Here is a 19,623-nt window from a genome sequence, read left to right on the forward strand (position 1 = left end):
CACACACACACACACACACACACACACACACACACACACACACACACACACACACACACACACACACAAAAGCATAGTTATGAAATCAGCTTTATCTAATACATGTTCATTGGTGCATACTTTTATTGTCTCTTCACAGACATTAGTGGATATTCAGGGATTAAAAAAACAGCTAAGTCACCTTGTTGACGCTGATACTGAGCTTTTGCATAGACAGTATTATTATGTCTTCTGAATGAGTAACACATTCCCCCATGTTACTCATTCAGAAGATAGTTTCCTTACCTGGGCATGACAATTCAATGTTAAGTTGCTTCATTAATTGTTAATAACTGTATCACAAAATATTATTTATAACACCAAATCTGATTAAAATGCTCAAGATTGTTTACAGAATACAAGAACAGCATTAAGCTTCTCAGATCATTGAGAAGATAATACTCAGAAGAAGAAGACTGCACTCTAATGCATTTCCAACATACACTCACCGGCCAAATTATTAGGTCCACCCAGCTAAAAGTAATGAAGTCAACAGTCCTGATTCAGTCTCGTTTATACTGTTACAGCCAGGCATGGGTGGCTGCGCGATGGTTGCATTGCTGAACTGCTGCAGCTCCTACATGTGTGTTTGTACACACAGACAGTGGCAGGAAAAAATACTGCCCTTCAACTGTTGTGTTTATTCTTTTCACGTATTCGACATATTCTACATAAAGAGATATTGAAACTGTAGTCAGTGGCTGGTATGACTGTCCACAAGAACAGGACGCAGATAAAATAAAAGGTGATACTCTAAATCTCCTGATGATGTGCCGCTGCAGCCCCAAAATTAAAAGCAAGATATTCTGCCACGCAGATTTCAGCTGTAGGACAAATTAATAGAAAAACCCCAGAGAGTAATGCAATAATCAAATTTAACATAAACTAAACATTATAACCCTCTTGAAGATGGGATTTATTGCAGGACTGCTGTATTAGACTGCATCAGTTTTCTAACAGTACAATACCCACACATGTTATAGCCACTGACGTATTCATTTTCTGTTTGCAATTTGTCAGAACCTCAAAGACACAGATTAATGATTACCAGCATGGCATTTTCAACTGCAATAATTAAGAGTTATAACCACAATCTAGAAAATAATGAGGATTGTAATTTTAATTTTTCCACTAAGACTGTCTCATGACTGCAAAGCAGTTATTAGTTTTTTTTATATTTTACTATTGTACAGCATATGCTTGTGTTTTATTCCAAGTGTCTTCATTATTTTTGTGTTAGAGTTTAAATCTGTGATCTCATTATTCTCCCATTCATTCCTCATAATCTCTCCACATTGAGGGCAGATTCTCTTCAGGCTGAACTCCAGCCACAATCTGAGCTTGACCGCTGCCAGAAAGACTAACAAACTGTTTACCATCGCTTTAACTGCCCTGGGTGATCACAGTTACACAGAACAATTTCAAATGTAACCACAGTTAACTGACAGTTAAAACAAAGGTAAAAGACCTCAAATGTGTGTGTGTTTCAGTTTGCTGTTCTGTCACTCACCTCATGGTCAGGAGTGGGTGAGGGACTGAGTGAGCCCAGGGAGTGTTTTCGTGGTGTGGAGGCTGTGTGCTCGCCTAGGGCCTGGGTTTCTGTCTGTCCAGGAGGTGCTGGGCGGGTGGCAGGTCTCTCCCACTGGGTGGTGCCGGTAGGAATATGCCAGTAGTAGATACCGGCCATGTCTGTGATCTTCTTCCATCCTGGAGGCAGGTCAGGGTCTGTCTGGAATGACTGCTCACTCCAGATATCTGATGGACAAACACACACACATTTGGATGGTTTATTAATATCAAAAGAAATAAAAGCACAATTGAGGCTTTGTATACACTTTACTTACAAATGCATGAACAACACACCTCTGTGACTGCACACAAATATCGAAGATTGACTTTTCATCTATTTGATCAAACTGGTCTCTGTTACTGGAAGGTAACCATCCCACACTCATATATTGAACGATATGAACAGCTGTCTGGGATTACCAGCATGTGCTGCAGCTGTTGTTTAGCAGCCGTGTCTTTCCACATAAGACAACTGAGTGAAACTTGTTAAGAGCTGCTGTCGCACTTGTACCACACACCCACATACATACCTTAAACATTTTTTAGCTATAACCTTTCACACAGGCCAACAACAACTCTCGAATACATACACAAGCACAAGCATTCCTCTCACAAGTAGAACAAATATATATATAGGCTTATTCAACATGACACAAATGAGGACATGTTATTATTCTCTGGCTGTAGTAATTGTATTAGCTTCTTCTCTGAAGTCAGTATCATACAAATCTGCTCTGTCATTTCCATGGGGGTATGGTCCTTTATGGGTTATTTAATTTGTTGTTTTTATCAGCTCATAAATCAGAAGTTATGTCCTTATTTCAAAGCTTATAGTCGAGAAATGGGTGGATCACCAGCTGTCTGTAATGATGCCACATGCCAAATTGTCTCACATATTAATGGTGCACTTGTTGTCAGCACACATACTTTACTGTAGATCATGTCAAAGAAGGTCAAAGAGACTTCTCTGGAGGATCAATAACATTGAAATGAAAAAATTATTTCAGGAGGCAACGAAAGCGGAGCCAGACTAAAGGGACCCCATCATTTGTTTCTTTTTCAAGATCAATATGTACCAAGTCTGCAGTGGTACACACTGCTTCTAAATAAGTCAGCCTCCTCTCTGAATTTAACTCTTACCCGCCTACTTATAGCTTCCGTACATTACAAAGTTAATTACAAGTTGCCAGTGATGGTAATGAAAGCGTTAGTGTTGCAAACTCAAATTAAACTGTCTTACTCACTTTAAGAAAGTTTTAATGTGCTTATAATTTATGTAAGTTGAAAAATCTAAATGTGGGAACAACAGAATTAACTTTATGCACAAAAAAATCCTTAAATGAAATGAACTAAATGAAATGGAAGGACAAGCAGAAATTATCTTTAAACTAAATGAATAAACACCTGCACAAACAATTGTGTTCATGTTCTGGCAATTAAAACTCTAGAGGTGGATGAAGAGGCACTGGCTCAGTCTGTGTGGATTCCTGTACAATTTGAACTTCCCTTCCCTTAAAGAAGACAGCAACAGTATATAGAGCAGATGGCTGTCAGCTTCATTTATTGGGCAGTGATATGTGTAGAGGAAATACAGCAGTTACCTTGAAAACACACACACACTAGAGCCCGACCGATATATCGGCTGGCCGATATTATTGGCCGATATTAGGCATTTTCCAAACTATCGGTATCGGCATTTATAATGGCCGATAAATTAATATTTAAAAAATAAAATAAGAACGGACGAAACACCCTTCAACCATGTTATGAGTGTTGGCGTTGCATAGTTTGTCCACCAGAGGACACTCTACAACGTCCCTGTTGGCAACACTCGTGTTTAGAACGCCACAAACCCTACAACCAGCTGATCCAGCCAGAGTCGGGCAGAGCGAACCAGTTATCCACGACTGAGATCATCGTTGAAGTGTGTTCATTGTAAGTTGGCAATTGTCACGAGAAATACATTTGTTGATTAACAATTAAAAGAACATCCCCATCAGTTCTCTTAACTCAAATAAGCGTGACAAAATTTGTGACTACCATGTCCAGTTTTGCTGCTGTTAGGTGTAAGCCGAGAGTGAAACTGACTTAGCTAGTAATTTTGATGTTCCTCTGTTCTGTTGTGACAATAAAACAAACAAGTGTATTTTTAAACTGCATTATCATATTATTTCAGTGAGGACTCATAAATAACTACAAATAACTAATGTTGAGGAAATCTGTTTATGTTTTGTTACGCGTTTCTGGATTTATTTATTTTTATATATATATATATATCGGCCGATATATCGGAATATCGGATTTTTAAATCACCAAATATTTGTATCGGTATCGGCCTTAAAAATCGTTTATCAGTCGGGCTCTAACACACACACCCACGCACACGCGCACACACACACACACAAGCCTGTGGAAGTGGAGTCAGAGTACTAATATCACTGCTTCCTCTCTCACTTTTGTACTTAATGTCATCTCTTCTGAAGGTTGCAGTTTCCTGACAGTCAAGCCAGCTGAAATACACGCACACGCACACACACTAACACACACACATGCACGCAGAACTATTGATGGCATGTGTGTGCGAAGTTGATGTAGTGGCAGAAGTAGTAAAGATGATCCGTAACTGCATTAGGTGGTGTAGCAACTCATAAAGGTGATATAAGCTCTGAGGGACTGGTCAGCTGGTGTGTTTGTGTGTAGTTGTGTTTGTGTCTGTGTGTGTCTGTGTGTGTGTGTGTGTGTGTGTGTGTGTGTGTGTGTGTGTGTGTGTGTGTGTGTGTGTGTGTGTCTGTGTGTGTGCGTGTGATTGCACAAAGAGTCCTCAAACTGCTGACCACGCTGATGAAACACAGCCCATGGGCCTGTCGCCACGACAGCAGGCCATATGTCATCATGACAACTGGGTCGGTCCAGATTGAGATGGAAGTCAGACACGCACACACACACATGCAGAAGGAAATGATTTTATTAGACTAAGTTTTATTAATGGACCAAACATCACTGACAAAACTTAACAAAATGCACACATACATTCTAGGCATTCAAGCAGACATCCCCTTGGGCTTAAGATTGTGCTTTAGAGCAAGGAGCTGGGATGCAGTGCCTTCTGGGAGTTGCAGTCTTTCATGAGCAAAAAAATAGGTCAGAGCAAATAAAACTACAACAGAGAGAACCTGAGTGTCTCTGCTGTGAGCGAGGGGGAAGATGGTGACTCAGAGAATGGGTGCCAGATTGAGATGAACAGACTACTTGATGTAGATTTAAGAGGAGAGAGAGACATAAGAGGGGGAGACAGAGAGAGAGGGGGAGACAGAGAGAGGGGGGAGAGGGGGGTCTCTGCTTGGCTCGAGTGGTATATCATGCCTCAAAGTTAGCAGCGTCACCCTCTGCATGCACTGTGGCAAGTGTGGAATTGGAAGGAAAAGCTTAAGTGTACAAACACACATAGGCTTGTGCACCTATGCAGCTCATGGGAAGGTGCCACAGCTGAGCTACGTAGCAGTTAGCCTGTGATAGCCTCGGTTAGCATGCAGCTCCATGCCAGAGCAGAGTTAGGCAGAGGGGGAGGGGAGAGCAGTGAGATTCTGGAGGAAAACACACTCATACACACATGTTGTCTCTGGCAAACAACACCTTACACACACAAACTACTGTGACGAAACCGATGCACCACACACAAACACGAAAACAGCATGCACAGACCACAGATTCTTATGGCGGATATTTAGAGGACGATTACAGAAACAAACTTCATCCCCAGTGTTGGAGGAGACACACACATATACCCACACTTGTGCACACACTCACTCACACACAGACAGACACACTCAGACCAGCTAACTCCGACCCCACGGTGTAGTTTCCAGCCGACTCCGACAAATGCACCTACCCTCGTAATTGACAATCACAATGGCCAGCATGTAGTCTTTCCCCAGCATCATAGTTAGCTAGCTGCCTTTCATACAGCAAAAACCAGCGCTGTAACCACAGAGAGAACCCCAGACAGAGATTGAAAGAGAGAGAGAGGAGAGAGGAGAGAGAAGGGGGGGACACTGCAAAAGAGGGGGTGAGGAGAAAAGAAGAGAGAGAGAGGGAGACACATTGACTCAGAGAGGCAGGGAGATCATGACGTGAAAAGAGAGGCACAGGAGAGGGGGAGAAAAGAGTGAATGAGGAGGGGAGAGCGAGTGAGAATGGAGAGAGATTAGAGAGATGGAGGTTGTGTATCCCCTGCAGCTGAGCTATGGTTGCTGTTGTTGTCTCTGCTTTCTCTATCTGGAGCATCAACAACGTCAACAGCTCGAACAAGCTTGCCCTCCCTTTCCTGTCCTAAACCAAACATACGCACAGGCACATGGAAAGAAACGAAAAATTTGGCCACCCTCTGTAAATGTCTATACTTATCACTTTCTCTCTCCTTCCCACCTCCACTTTAGCCTCTCTTGGTTGTCCTGGCAACCCCTAGATCATCTTTCATTCAGTATCATATCCAGGGGAGGCACACAGAGGAGGAGGAAAAGGAGGAGAGGGGAGACATAGAGCTGATTAAGGGAGAAAAAACAGCAAAGAGGAGGAGTTTGATATATTGAGGGTTGAAAGATTAAGTGGGTGACAGAAAGAAAGAGAGAAAAGTGTTTTTGTTTGTTTCGTTAACTATAAAACCACTTTTTTAGATTAAGTTATGTTTTTTACTTATCTGTATACATGTATGTACTCTGATGCTTTGGCAATGTAAACATCTGTTTTCCATGCCAATAAAGCCCCTTTAAATTCAATTCAATTGTAAAAGTACTGGAGCATCTGTAGTTGACATTTTGCTGTACTGCACTCATCCACATTCAACTCATGTTTCCTCACTAGTGTTACGATGCGAAGACCTCTTTCAATGACCTTCCTTGACTCAGCATGTGTGTGTGTGCGTGTGTGCATGTGTATGTGTGCATGTGTGTGTTTTGGCTCCTCTGTGTGAAAACAGTGTCGTATTGGCCCTCTAACCCGCAACATCCCAAGAGGAATCTGACACACACCTGTGAAAACAACACGGCTTTGTCAGTATGAGAGAGGCAGACAGGAGGGCACAGCAGTAAGGGTGACTATGTGTTATCGATAAATCCAACATGAACGATGCCAGCATGATGACTATTGACTCTTCAGCAAACCCCTCGGAGGACACTACGTCTTAACTAGAGACTACAGTGCCACTAACATTTTGTCCTCCTTCCTTGCCTCATCAATACACACACTGACATTGAGCTGCACGAAAAATAAGGCCATCCCCTGGAGAGATTTATCACTTTGGAATGACATTTTAGACAAAGACAAGCGAGAGGAAATCAGGACAAGAGAAAAACACATGGAAACTAAATTCTACAGCAGCGCCAACAGTGTAACTCACAAACATCATGGAGGACAAGCTGCTGGTACTTGAAATGAAATACACAGATGCTGAGAGTCTTCAATTCGAAAGGGACGGTGAGTCATCAGAGCAGCAAGAGATGCAGACTGGGAGAAAAAAAAAACGACCAATGTGGCTCAACAGCTCAGAGCGCTGCAACTTTCACAGACTCAGAGGATGGTTTACAGCTGAGCTCATGTCAGAGGTCAGGACTGCTGCTTTAGAGAAGATGGATGTGTTTGATATGTCTTACAACAAAACCCAAGGCAGAGAGCTTTAACAGCCCAATTAAACAGAACATCCAGGATTTTACATAACGCTGACAACAGAAATGCAGCGACTTTAGCGGACCTTCTGCAGAGGTAGGCAACAAGCGAGTAGGGGCCAATACAGAGGTGATGACTCAAAGGAATTTCTAAACTTTAGCTACAAAATTCAAGAAGTTCTGCCTTTCTGTGTGCACTTTATCAAACAGTATGGATATATAGAACAGAAACAGCTTTACTTATATTAATTCTCAAGGTCAGTTAAAGCAACATTGTGTAACTTTCTTACCTAAAATAACAAATAGCATAAAATGCCAGTTTCTACATAATATTGCCTTAAGGACAAAAAAATGATTGTGGTAAAAAGTCATTTAAACAAGTCAAAGCATATTTGCTCTATCTTAAAGGACAGAACAGATTGCTCATTACTGCATAGTAATTATTATAATATTTTATAATAAAGCCAAAACAATGAGTCAATGAAAACTTTTCTGCTTTTCTTTGTTTTACTTCAATGACAGACATGCCTAAACTTTTTCCCTTGGCGGACCAGAACTTATACCTAATAATGAGCCACAGTCTTAATGCAAACACCAATGCAAAATGTTATTGGGATCCAAATTTTCTTACTTTATAACAATTTTTAGCAATTTACATGTATTAATCACTTTTTTATTAGCCATATGTGAGCGATTTGTAATGTGACGTGAGAAATGAGACCTTCCGCGTCTCTCTCGGTCGCCTATACAAGCCCGTGGACTACTTGTTTAATTTGTTTAATGCTGCTGGACTGTGGTTTTCTCTGTGAAGGACTCAGGTCGGATTTTCCACGACATACCAAATGATGTGATCTATGCTTGTTCTCGAGTGCCTTGTCCCAGTAACTCTCTCTGCTCCACTAACAGAGAGCAATAGTAGCTAATGTGAGTTTAAGAATGGAGTCCGCCAACATAAACTAACGACCGGCTTCCAGCACAAGACAGAAGAACCCCTTTGACTGACTGACTTCCTGTACAAAGTGTCACTCTGCCAGCAATGCTCTGATTAAAAAAATAATTAATAATTAGGGACTCTATGGAAATAAAATGGCATAAACAGTGACTTCTATTCAAATTTTTAGCAATTAATCCCCAGCTGAATATTATGGCAGGCCAACTGTGGTCCATGGTCCCCAATTTGGGCAGCTCTATTAAGTATCAGTCTCAGTCCCTGCATGCTGTACCAAAAGACCTATGGATTGAACTGGGATAAATAAGTAGGACAAAAAGTGCTCTCTGGCAGCACACAGCTACTAGTTCATATGGTGGTCAACCAACCTCCATATGTCTGTATATGCATGTTTCTTAACAGCATCCTGCATTTAATATCTGCAGAGCACAAATGTTCTTACTGTTAAGGAATTAAACAAGGATGAAATCTAGACAGAAGATTGACAGAGCTAAAGCAGCTCCTCTCTTGAGAGCGAGGGAGAAAGTGGCAGCCAGAGATTTTGTTTTAACTTACATCTGGCCTGCAAGCCCTGTTCACACACATGCACAGGACACACCTTGAGATGGGACGCAGCTGATCTAGCATGTTAACCACCCGTGAGGTTACAAGGGGCACTTCCTGTCCCAGAGGGATTCTGGGAGATTTGCTGGAGGCTGGAGTGTTTGTTATTCTGTTCCAGCAATGTCTGAGTTCTGCATATGCACACACTTACACACAAGCACGCACGTAGTCACCATAAATGGAAACATGTCATCAGTAGAGAGGATGGCTAAACCACTACATAGCACACAGCAGGAAAAAAAAACAGAGCAGCTGACACACACTCACATGAAAACTATGCCAAACATCAGTAAATGACAGTGGCTGTAAGGTTTACAGTGATACACTTTTTGCAGCATGTTTTGTATGTGTGTTTTAGAGTGTACCTGTCTCCTCTGGGGAGTTGCTCTCCTGGGACAGTGTGGTCCAACTCAACTCTTCGTCACTGGGGTTCAGATTCTGGATGCGGTTCAAAGCACAGTCTGTCTTTGCGCCAGTCCTCCTGTCCTTCTTCGTCTCTGGAGAGGAGGAGGAAGAGGAGGAGCAGGAGGCCACTGAGAGCAGGGGTGTGTCCTCTGGGCTGGCCTGCTTGGGTGGGGAAGGAGGAGGAGGAACCGGAGAGTCCTTGCCTGATTTGAGGAGCTTGAGGTTGGAGTGTAGGTCAGAGATGAGCTCCAGGCCTGAAGAAACTTTGTGGTTGTTCACAGGAGACTCACTTTTAATCACCAGTAAAGGCTTCTTCTCCTCCTCCTCGTCCTGCTCCTCTGGTGCCACCTCGTCTCCATCTTCCTCAATCTTCATCTTTGACATAATTTCCTTCTCAGACAAAATGCTGATGTCATCGCTCTCCTCTGCCTCAATGTTCAAGTCAAAGCCCAGATCTGTTGTGTTGCCGTTCAGTGTGAGCTCCTCACTTGTGTTAGTGTTACAGTCTATGTCTGATTCAGTTTTCTGCTCTGGCTCTGCATCACCATTAATGTCTTGGTGCGGTTCACCATCTAGATTAATGACATCTTCCTCTCGGTCATTATTGGTGAGAGTGTGACTGTCACACTCCTCAGCTGTGTTGACATTGAGGTCATCAGCTGCAGTTTCTGAATTACACTCCAGGTCCGTCGGTTCAGGGCCGGTTGTGTTTTTGTTGTGATCCTGACCGGCTTTACGGAGCTGGTTGACTCCATTCTTGGCCAGTTTGGGATTGTTGGGGGTCGAAGACTGTGACGGGGATGAGGATGGTGATGATGATGATGGCACTGCTTCTCCAAGGCCCATGGCAGCCTGGATACTCGTAAGGGCATACTTTTTGCGACACTTGGGAGGCGTGGCAGAGCCCTGTTTGATGACATCGCTGCTGAGCAGCTGGTTGTGTGAAGAGCGAAGGCTGAGTGAGGTGGGAGGCGTGGCAGCGGGGCCATTGTGATTGGTCACATCTACTGACATCATCGTGCCACAAGACAGATCACCTGGAAGAGGAAGCGAGAGGGAGGAGGTGAATAAATTAAAATCCAGACATGTAGGGTGCTTTGTCGCACTGCTTACTAACTACTGTGTGCATTATAACAGCTATGCAAAAGACCGGTGCTGTGTATTAGGATATGGCAAAACCTAATGGTTCCAATAAATAAATAACATTCTTGCAGATGAGGCAGAAGGTATAAGAGAATAGACTGGTTCAGCTTGAAAAATAAATCTAACTATAAAGCATGCAAAATATATAGTGCTTACTATTAATATTTAAAATTAATTGGAAAAAATGCTGATGCAACTTGAGCCTATTTTTCTTTCGTGTGAGTTTGCACTTAAACATACCAGAGCTTTAATCGAGTTTTAAAAGTCAACTCAAGTCTACTAAATCCATTAAAACATCTTTAAATGTCTGGTGATAGTATACGTTTTTTATAATACTGTCTCATAAAAAACAACAATGAACTGATCCTACTAAAAACCTGTGTAGCCAAAGTATATAGTACTGTTTTCCTCCATGCCACACAGCAACCGTTATCAATGAAAACACATACAGCAGTTGGGCAGTTCTACTACCTGACACATTTCCTCAGAACAGTGGAAATATAGTATATTTTGAGTACTGTTCTAGTGCTGCAAATACTTGCAAGCACACCAAATCCGCAGCTGAAAATAGTTCTCACCAAATACACTATTTACTCCTGTTTGAGTAACGTTTGCTAAAAGCTACAGAGCTCAGCTTTTTTGGAAAACCACAGCTCAGAAAGGGACACTAAAATTGTTGAAAGAAGAACAAATGTAGGGTTGGTTTTGGCCTTTTTCATGGGATTTGTTGACAAAAACAAAAATAAAAAAATAAAACTGATTTTTTCCACATTAGTGTGCACTGCAGACTACTAGCCAACTACTGTCCACTGCAGAGCAGAGATGGTGGACCGCTCAGCGTGAGGAGGTGTAAGTATGGGGGTTTTCACACCAACTGAACGCTGAACACAAACACAGCATGTGTGAAAGCATGTGTGCAAGCATGTGTGTGTGCATGTTGTACCTGACAGGAGGTCAGTCATAAACTTGAGCTGGTCACGGTTCTGGGTTCAGTAGACTCAGCTGCAGATCTGAACACCAACGAGAGGAGGAAATAAAAAGTACAAGAATGATCAGAAGAAGAATGCCAAGAATCCTGAGTACTTCTTGGGTTGCCCTCAGAGACCACATTCATCCGTGTGTAACCCAACTACAGCTGGTTTCTATGGAGACAACAGCGGAGGGTCTCCAAACACCACAGAAATCAAAATGATAGAAGTGGCATTCTGAATGATATACAGAGAAGAAAGGGAACCTCTGTTTATTTGGTGAAGAATTGTTCCCTGTGTTATATACATCAACTGTCCCTGTCACTGTTGCTCTTTTTTTTTCTCCTGACCTAGGTGATAATATTCAACATATTTTTGTCTCCTACAGATCATGTCATGCACCCGCATTCTCCTTGCTCTAATGTCCCGATGTTAAATAAAAAACAAAAGGATAGTAAACCGCAGAAACACTTCATCTCAGTGCTCCTGAGTGCAAAGCCAGTGCTTTTCTCCCCGGAAAAAGCGCTGTGGACACGGGCCCTAAGACATGTCAAAAGCACAAAAACAGTGCAGCTATTCTTGAAATGTTTATATGCTCTTAAACCCAACAGGTGCAGGGATTATGGCACACAGGGAGGGTTTGCCTACCCTGAGATAAAATCATCAGCTTAGTAAGTTTTAAGTTCATCCAAACAACAATAAGGCTGCAATTTGGCTTAAGTGATCAACCTTAAATTAGCTATGCACGGAAAACCCTGCGAAAAAGAGAATGTTTGTCTTTTACTGTGAACTATTGACAGTTATTGAATTAATTTCTCTGGGATTAATTTAGCATCCTCCTACCATCATAGCAAAGCTTAGTTTGTTTTTAGCAAGTAAAAAGATGTTCTAAATGTATCTAAATACCATACCATTACCATGTCAGAATACCGTCCCATATTTATGGACAACAGCAATGTTAGTAAATAATGAAAGCAGGCCTATATTTAAATTTCTGACAGGACAAGCAACAAAAAGCTTAGATGGTTTACAGGAGTCTGTTTTGATGTTAAAAACTTACTGTTTGGGAAAAAAGCCCTTTTATAGCTGCTACTTACCAGAGAACTAAGGATTGTGGGAAAGTCCAGGATGGAGCGCGTCCATACTGGTAGTCAATGGCTCTTTCTACATCCAATCGCGAGGGCTTTACTGAAGCGGCGGCGTCCTGAGGGAGAGACAAACATAAAACAGGATTAATGAGAGAGAGAAAGAGGGCGGGCTGAGCAGAGAGGAGGAGGAGGACTGCAGGACACCAGAGGGACAAATAATAAAGATGCATCAATTATTCACAACCGCGATCAAACATTAATACACAAGGTGTGTGTCTTTGTACGCTTGTGTGTATGTGTGTGTGTGTGAGTATGTGAACATAAGGCTCATTTTGTACAAAGCTCATATTTCTTTCTTTGGTGCAGAGTCTTGCCAACCCTTCGCTGACTGGAACCATCATAAACTTTATGCCACAGGAGACTTGTAAACTCCCGCTACTCTGCTTTCCAACAAGCAACACACACAGGCTCACACACATTACTTGCTAATGCAGTCAAGACTTGTGGACAGTTCTCACCAACACACAACCTCTACGAGCAGTGGAGAGAACGATAATAAGCCTAGTTAGAATGGACCATAAAATTCCACTTATCCCTGGCTGAGGGGCTGGAAAAACACCTGGAATGATTTGAGGGAATAAAGTTGTAACTAATGAAGGAAACGTTATCCCATCACATGGAGCTATTAGCCGAACTAACAGCTGACACTGTCTATTGTTACGAGCTAATTCCACATTTCGTAATTAAATCTACCTAATTCAAAGACTTAATCAGAATCAGCAGCAGGGGTAAAGGCAAAAGTGTGCAGATGGTTGCAAGAAGTTACTATCATCAAAGGTTGGTAATCACGTAAAAACTCAGTAGCAGCGAGAGTGTTATTGTCCATGACACTGAAAGTGGTGGATCAATGTGTTGATTTGAATGCAGCCATTTGGAGATTTTGTATTTTTTTCTTTAAGGTTTAATTGACCCTTCACTAATCCCTCTCATTTGTCTGCATAATGACTGAATTCACTGCAGGTTTTGCAAAAGTCCTCAACTCCCTGCATGAGGACTACAACCACTGCAATTTCAGCTGACAAGGCTTCCTCTTGCCTCCTCAGCCTTGGACACATTCCTTCTCTCAGTCTTAAATGTCATTGAACAGACTAATCTGCACAGACATAACAACTGGCATTTGCTGATGTGGTTTTGACATTATTCTAAGAGCCTTATATAGATGAAGGGCATAGAGCATTTAGCAGTTGTGGCGTGTGTTGTAATTTATATGAAAAACGAGTGAAAAGAGATTAAAAGAAGGCCTTGATTTAGAGAGAAGAAAACATTTTAGTTCTTACTCTATCAAGCTTATTATAGTACTTTGTGTGAGCTGTTGCTTCACTGACCGTCTGAAGCAGAGTTACTGATTTGCTGTCACCTTCGATAAATAAGGCAGCAATAAGGCAGTTATGTAATTAGCCTAGCTCTATATTTTTCTGCATTTTGTATGCTCAATGACAAAGTGGAATGTATTTTCCAACAAATAAATCAATCTGTTGCTTCATTTCAAAACTAATCTGAGCAAAAGTGAATGGAAAGTCAATATTATCAAGTCAGAAAAGAAAAGAAAAGATTTACAAGCCCACGGGCAAACGGTGACATCAGGCCATGTATCATGTGGTAAATATAAAAAGTCATGCTGTTTTTCCTTCCAACTTGCTAAATGTACACTTAAGAAACAATAGCTAACAATGAATCTCCAGACTTGCGTAACATTTATATTTGTACAGGTTTATGCAACTACTCAAAGTTATGAATAGTGCATACTTCTAAAGTATGCATGTTGAATCACTTGACTGGCGCTGGTAAATCCATCCAACATACTGAGGAACAGTTGATCTGCGGCTGAGCTAATACTATTTACTGACATAATACACAAACAACATCTGGTTTGTCTGGCAACACTAGGTGTTAGTTGTTTAAAAAAAAAAAAAAAGAGTAAGCCATCTGAGGAGCAGCTGTATAATTTTGCCCTTAAAGCAGCTATGTGTGCTGTAATATCTTCTCTCTGATGGTTTAAGCAGTGGATACAACAGAGATAACATGTCAAAAGTTAGTTTAAAAAACTGTGGTAGTTTACAGTCTGATGTTATGGAAACACAGATTGTTCTGTGAGAGTCACAGAGTGTATGCACGACTGACAGAGAAAACAACAGGGACAAACAAAGACATAACAACTTACAGAACAAGTATGAAAATTTCCAAGAACAGAGACAAGTCTGATATACAAAAGTGAATCATAAATTAGCAATAAAAAATGTTGCATTCTGGGATTAAAATTACAAGGCATGCTCAGTTCCTTAAATCTTGCTGCAACAAGTCTGCATACCTGGGAACGTGTGTTTGTGTGAGAGAGTATTTGTATGAAGGGGTGTCTACACTAAAAACGTATGAATCATTTCCCATGAAATGTCACTGCTGACCTGGCATTACAGGTTGGATCTGTAATAGAGGACTACTTCCCTGCAACCGGCTCAAACCTGTCCAACATTAGCACAAGAGTCACCGCAGTTCACCCTGACTGGTACAAAGACAAACAAATTTTGTTAAATCAGTGCGGCTAATAATAGGACAGTAAGTTGTTTTGGCTCTATACTCCAACACATTGAATTTTTTTAAAATAATTAGATATTCATCACTGTTTGAACTGTTTTTGTGAAGTAAATCGCTGTTTTAATATGAAGGAGTCCTGATTATTAATTATTTTTCAGAATCTGAGCATGGTAGGGCAGAGGGACAGTTTGTGCAGGAATTCAGTAAATTTAGGGAACTTGGTACCATTTTTGAAATTTAATACAATTAAACAAGTGTTTGCTTTGCACCCGTGGTTTAAGGGGTTTCACAGTCATATTAAGCCAACAGTATATGAAACTGTCACCGTTCCTATATACAGTCCCTCCACATTAACATCAGGTGACTGGTCAAATCATTCATCTGATGTGTGTCACTTGATGCAGTACAAGCCAGGCAGAGAAGTGTCTGCTGGGGTCTGTGGGTAGTAGACTTGAGACAGATGTTGACTGCAAATGATAAATATTAAATATGATGACATTATTTGAGTTTAACTTGCCAAATACATTGCAGCAGCGGCTCCAAAAGTGGGCCCTGCAGCACCCAATCAATCAAGTCTTATTTGTCAGCTGTAATCATATATGGTACAATCACAGTAAAATGTAGCTACAAAGCTGATATGGGCGCAGATATGCTGCAGCTAATGACATGACAACTGATGGCTGCTGATTGTCGTAACACAACATGCTTTCTTTTCAGGAGCAAAAACACAGTGACTACATACACCGATCAGCCACAACATTAAATCTTCCAGCCTAATCCGTAGATTCAAAAGGCAATAGCATTCACATTAGAATTCACATTAGTATTCACAATAGCACTGCATTACTGGACTCAAGATCGACAGCTCAAAGAAAGTGTCAAAATCGATGCAGCAGAACCAGAGATATCACCGTTTATATTCCATGCATTCTTCTTCTCGTGAAAACCTGTTCCTTCCTACATAACAAACAACGCAACTCAACCACTGACAGTTCTGAAAGACAGCCATTCCCAAACTTAAGAATGATGCGGCCCAATTTGAAATTGAAAAATCCCAAACGTTTAATCATAACTCTCACACCTAAGATACGGTACATGCTGATGTTGTGTCAAAATCTGTTCCCCAGTTAAATAATGTCACCCTAATGTTAGAATTGTGTTTCCTGCAATGCCACCTATTGACGTTAACCTACACTGCTGGGTGCAAGTAAAGGTAGGTGGTACACAAATTGACAGGAAACAGACTTTAATACAACATCAGATAAAAAATAGATAGAGATATATGAAGATTGAATTGAATTGAATTGATATATGAAGAATAACCTGTAATTGAACTACCTTGTTTGATCAGGTCTGGTTACCTTAATAATTTAAATAGGTACTCATAAGTATTTTGTGGCAATTTTACAAAATGAATAATTATTTGTTGTAAATTACCTCTGGCAGCCCACTTGCAGTCTCTTCACAGCCCAACAGGAGGCAGCGGCCAACACTTTGGGAATGACTGCGGTAAGAGATCTGGGTACGTTATGCTGCTCAAACTGCTAGCCTTCAGCAGAGATGATGAGGTGGCTACAGGGGTCTGACAAGCTCACTTTTTTAACCACACACCGAGATTTTTTTCATTTTTCAACCCCAACTGACACTGATACGCGGCAGTTAATCAGAATTCGTTTAGCTCCCTCAGGAGCCACAGCCAAGTCTTTGCTTCATACAAATGTGCTGTAGTACTCCCTACGACACACTTTGATGTGTAAAATCAGTGTAGTTGCCCTTTAAAGTTACAATTTTAACCTCAGTGATTTTCTCATTCCACGTTGGAGGAGAGCCAAAACAACAAAAATGTGTCACTGTCCAAACAGACTGCACTGAAGCTGCCATATCATTTCCTCTGCGTACAGACACACACACGTGAAATGTTAAGTTTTCATACTTTGGCGGAGCTACAGTTCAGCTGCACTGAAACTTTAACTTTCAATCCCGACTACATCTGGATATGGCTTCAAATTGGAGGGAATGACACTGATCATAGTGGCTGTTTGGAGCCTCAGCAGCCATGAAGGGCTCGCTACTGTCCTCTGCTGTGGACGAGGGGGTCTAGGCATAATTACAGGGCCCCCCTCTGTGGGCAGGGCGGCACACACAGAGACAAACACTTATTCACAAACACACACATGAACAGTAAATATGAGCCTTCCACATGGATTCGCTTGTAAACAGTTAAATGCACAGGCAAAAATCGAGACACAGACAGCCTCACTTAAAGACACACACGCACACAGACAGACAAAAACACACATCGAGGGGGGTAGGTAACAAGATCTAGGATGTGTCACTGCATGACAGTGACCTATGGCTTTTGACCTACTGGCCGACCCACCAAGTGTGCGCTGTTGTACGTGTGTGTGCAAGTGTCATAGTTATGTTGGAGGGTCTGGCTCCGGCAAGAATGAAGGGAGCAGCTGCAAACGCTCCACCTCTCTCACTGTTTCTTTTTCTCTTAACGCGTGTGCAACCACCAAAGTTTACCAGACTCGAGACCGAGCGAGGCAGAGACAGCTCTTAAATTCATATGCCAAGTGGACATGTGCCAACAGTTTGATAGGCCTCCCATCCCTCCTTCCTGCCCTTCCCTCTCAAGGTTTTCTCGCCATTCCAGTTACTTTGCTAATCCCACTTGACTTTTACCTCTTTTCGTTATCCCATTTTCTTGCCCATTTCCTCTCCGTCTCCTAGCCTCCGCTACATTCATCTTCCACCTCTCACACCCCACCTTTCCCCCTCTTTCCTTTGTCTTGAAGAGAATTGCTGTCTTTTCTCATTAAAAGTGAAGAAGGTCTGTAAACTCTCATAAAACCACCCGTTTCTCTCTACAACCCTGATTTACGGCCTCTCTTCCCCCCTCCTGTTCTCGTCTCCCCCTCTGTTCGTGAGAAACCCCATCTGTTACCAAAAAAGACTGACAAGAAAGCAGAACCGTCACAGTCAGACGCCCGGGCCATCGAAAAACAAAATGGATGGATTCTTGTCAACAAGGCAAGGCACGCAGAATAGAAAAGGCAACTGGGTGTTTTTCTAACTTTTGGATCAGGACGTGAGCGTGTAAGCCAGCTGTACAATAGCAGGCAATCTTCCCAGATCTTTCTTTGGCTTTATTTTCATTGGCTGCAGAGAAGGCCGGGTCCAGCTGCAAACTACTTCCACTACAAGGCTGGGGAGTTAGCAACACTGCTAACCTAAGACATATATAATCGTAACGGAACGGCTCTTCACATTCCAACCACTATGTCATACTTTATGCTTTACACTATTACATAATCTGTACCAATGCACTTTTGAGAGGCTTAAACTTTTTTCAAAATCCTGATGCTACACTCCTGAGCAAACTAAAAAATTAAGCATATTAAGCTGAACCACACTCACTCCCTGTATTAATCACAATTGATTTTTAAGCCCTATACAACTCTAAATGGCTTTGGACCAGCCTGCATTGCAGGCTCCCTGTTGTTTTATGTGCCTATTTGTCTCAGATCCCCAAGAGCAGGTTTGTTAGTTGATTGGAACCACAGTCATAAGAAAAGTGGCAATGCAGCATTTTTCAATGTTGTTTCAAAACTGTTGTTAAAGTTCTAAAAAAGACATTAGAAAATAAATCTCAGCAATCATTTCACTTTTTAAAAATATGTCTCCAAAGTATTCCTGTTTTTCTAAACCATTTTCATGTTTTTGTTTCTCTTTTCTGCTTTTAGTTATGCACTTTGAGCTACATTCGTCGTGAGGTTCTTATACAGGGTATGTTTATAATGGTTATTCTTAGTAATCTAATATCAAGAGCGAGCAGTAGCCAAATATTTTGAGGCTGCAAGCAAGTTCATGATGGATAAAAGAGGCTATATTTGGTGGAATAACACCAAAAAACACACATCAATCAGCCCGCCACAAAGCTAACAGACAGCCATTGACTGGTCCAGTCTGATATATTTCCCCAAGCCCACTGTGTGTGTGTGTGTGTGTGTGTGTGTGTGTGTATGTGTCCACTCTAACAAGGAAGGAGCAGGGAAGAAAACAATGCCCATCTACAGAATCTGGTTCCAGAATAACAGCAGGAGGGAAGCAAGGAGGCCCAGAGTGTGTGTGTGTGTGTGTGTGTGTGTGTGTGTGTGTGTGTGTGTGTGTGTGTGTGTGTGTGTGTGTGTGCGTGCATCCTTGTATTGTCAATAACGGGAAATAACAGAGACAAAGTGACACTCTGACTGAGGCTGCAGCTTAAACAAACAATCTTGTGTACAGACAAACACACAGGCACAGCTCGCAGAGAGAGAGCCCTGTGGCTTGAGCGTGCCCCCATGGCCATACATCGTCCTTGCAGCAGCCATGTATAGTGAGTGTGAAGGACAAACAGAAATAGCTTCACCATAATTCCTCTTGTATAGTCGGAGTTTAGAGTACACTCCAACACTTATAGAGTCTCCCTGTTTGTGTTTGAGAATGTCTCAATGTACTGTACACATACAGCTAAAGGTATCATTTTCCACTGGCGTGGTTTCCATGGGTGAGAGAGCGGGAGGCGAAAATGACCACAAAAGAAAGGAAAACAGTGAGGAATT

At 41.7% G+C, this 19,623-nt stretch overlaps 1 protein-coding gene across 4 annotated transcripts in view; it reads right to left on the reverse strand.

Annotated features, from left to right (window-relative positions):
• apbb2b (amyloid beta (A4) precursor protein-binding, family B, member 2b) overlaps positions 1-19,623 on the reverse strand; it is a 50,880-nt gene that overhangs the window by 20,370 nt on the left and 10,887 nt on the right. For all 4 annotated transcript variants that reach the window (XM_073468473.1, XM_073468489.1, XM_073468481.1 and 1 more), the window contains exons 2-5: positions 12,434-12,540; positions 11,312-11,378; positions 9,186-10,262; positions 1,550-1,794 (exon numbers count right to left, since the gene is read on the reverse strand). In XM_073468473.1, coding sequence (XP_073324574.1) covers positions 1,550-1,794; positions 9,186-10,262; positions 11,312-11,330 — 1,341 coding nt within the window. In that variant the 5' untranslated portion in view covers positions 11,331-11,378; positions 12,434-12,540. The remainder of the gene's footprint in view (positions 1-1,549; positions 1,795-9,185; positions 10,263-11,311; positions 11,379-12,433; positions 12,541-19,623) is intronic.

The sequence above is a fragment of the Pagrus major genome, chromosome 1 (assembly GCF_040436345.1).
Source record: "Pagrus major chromosome 1, Pma_NU_1.0".
NCBI lineage: Eukaryota > Metazoa > Chordata > Actinopteri > Spariformes > Sparidae > Pagrus > Pagrus major.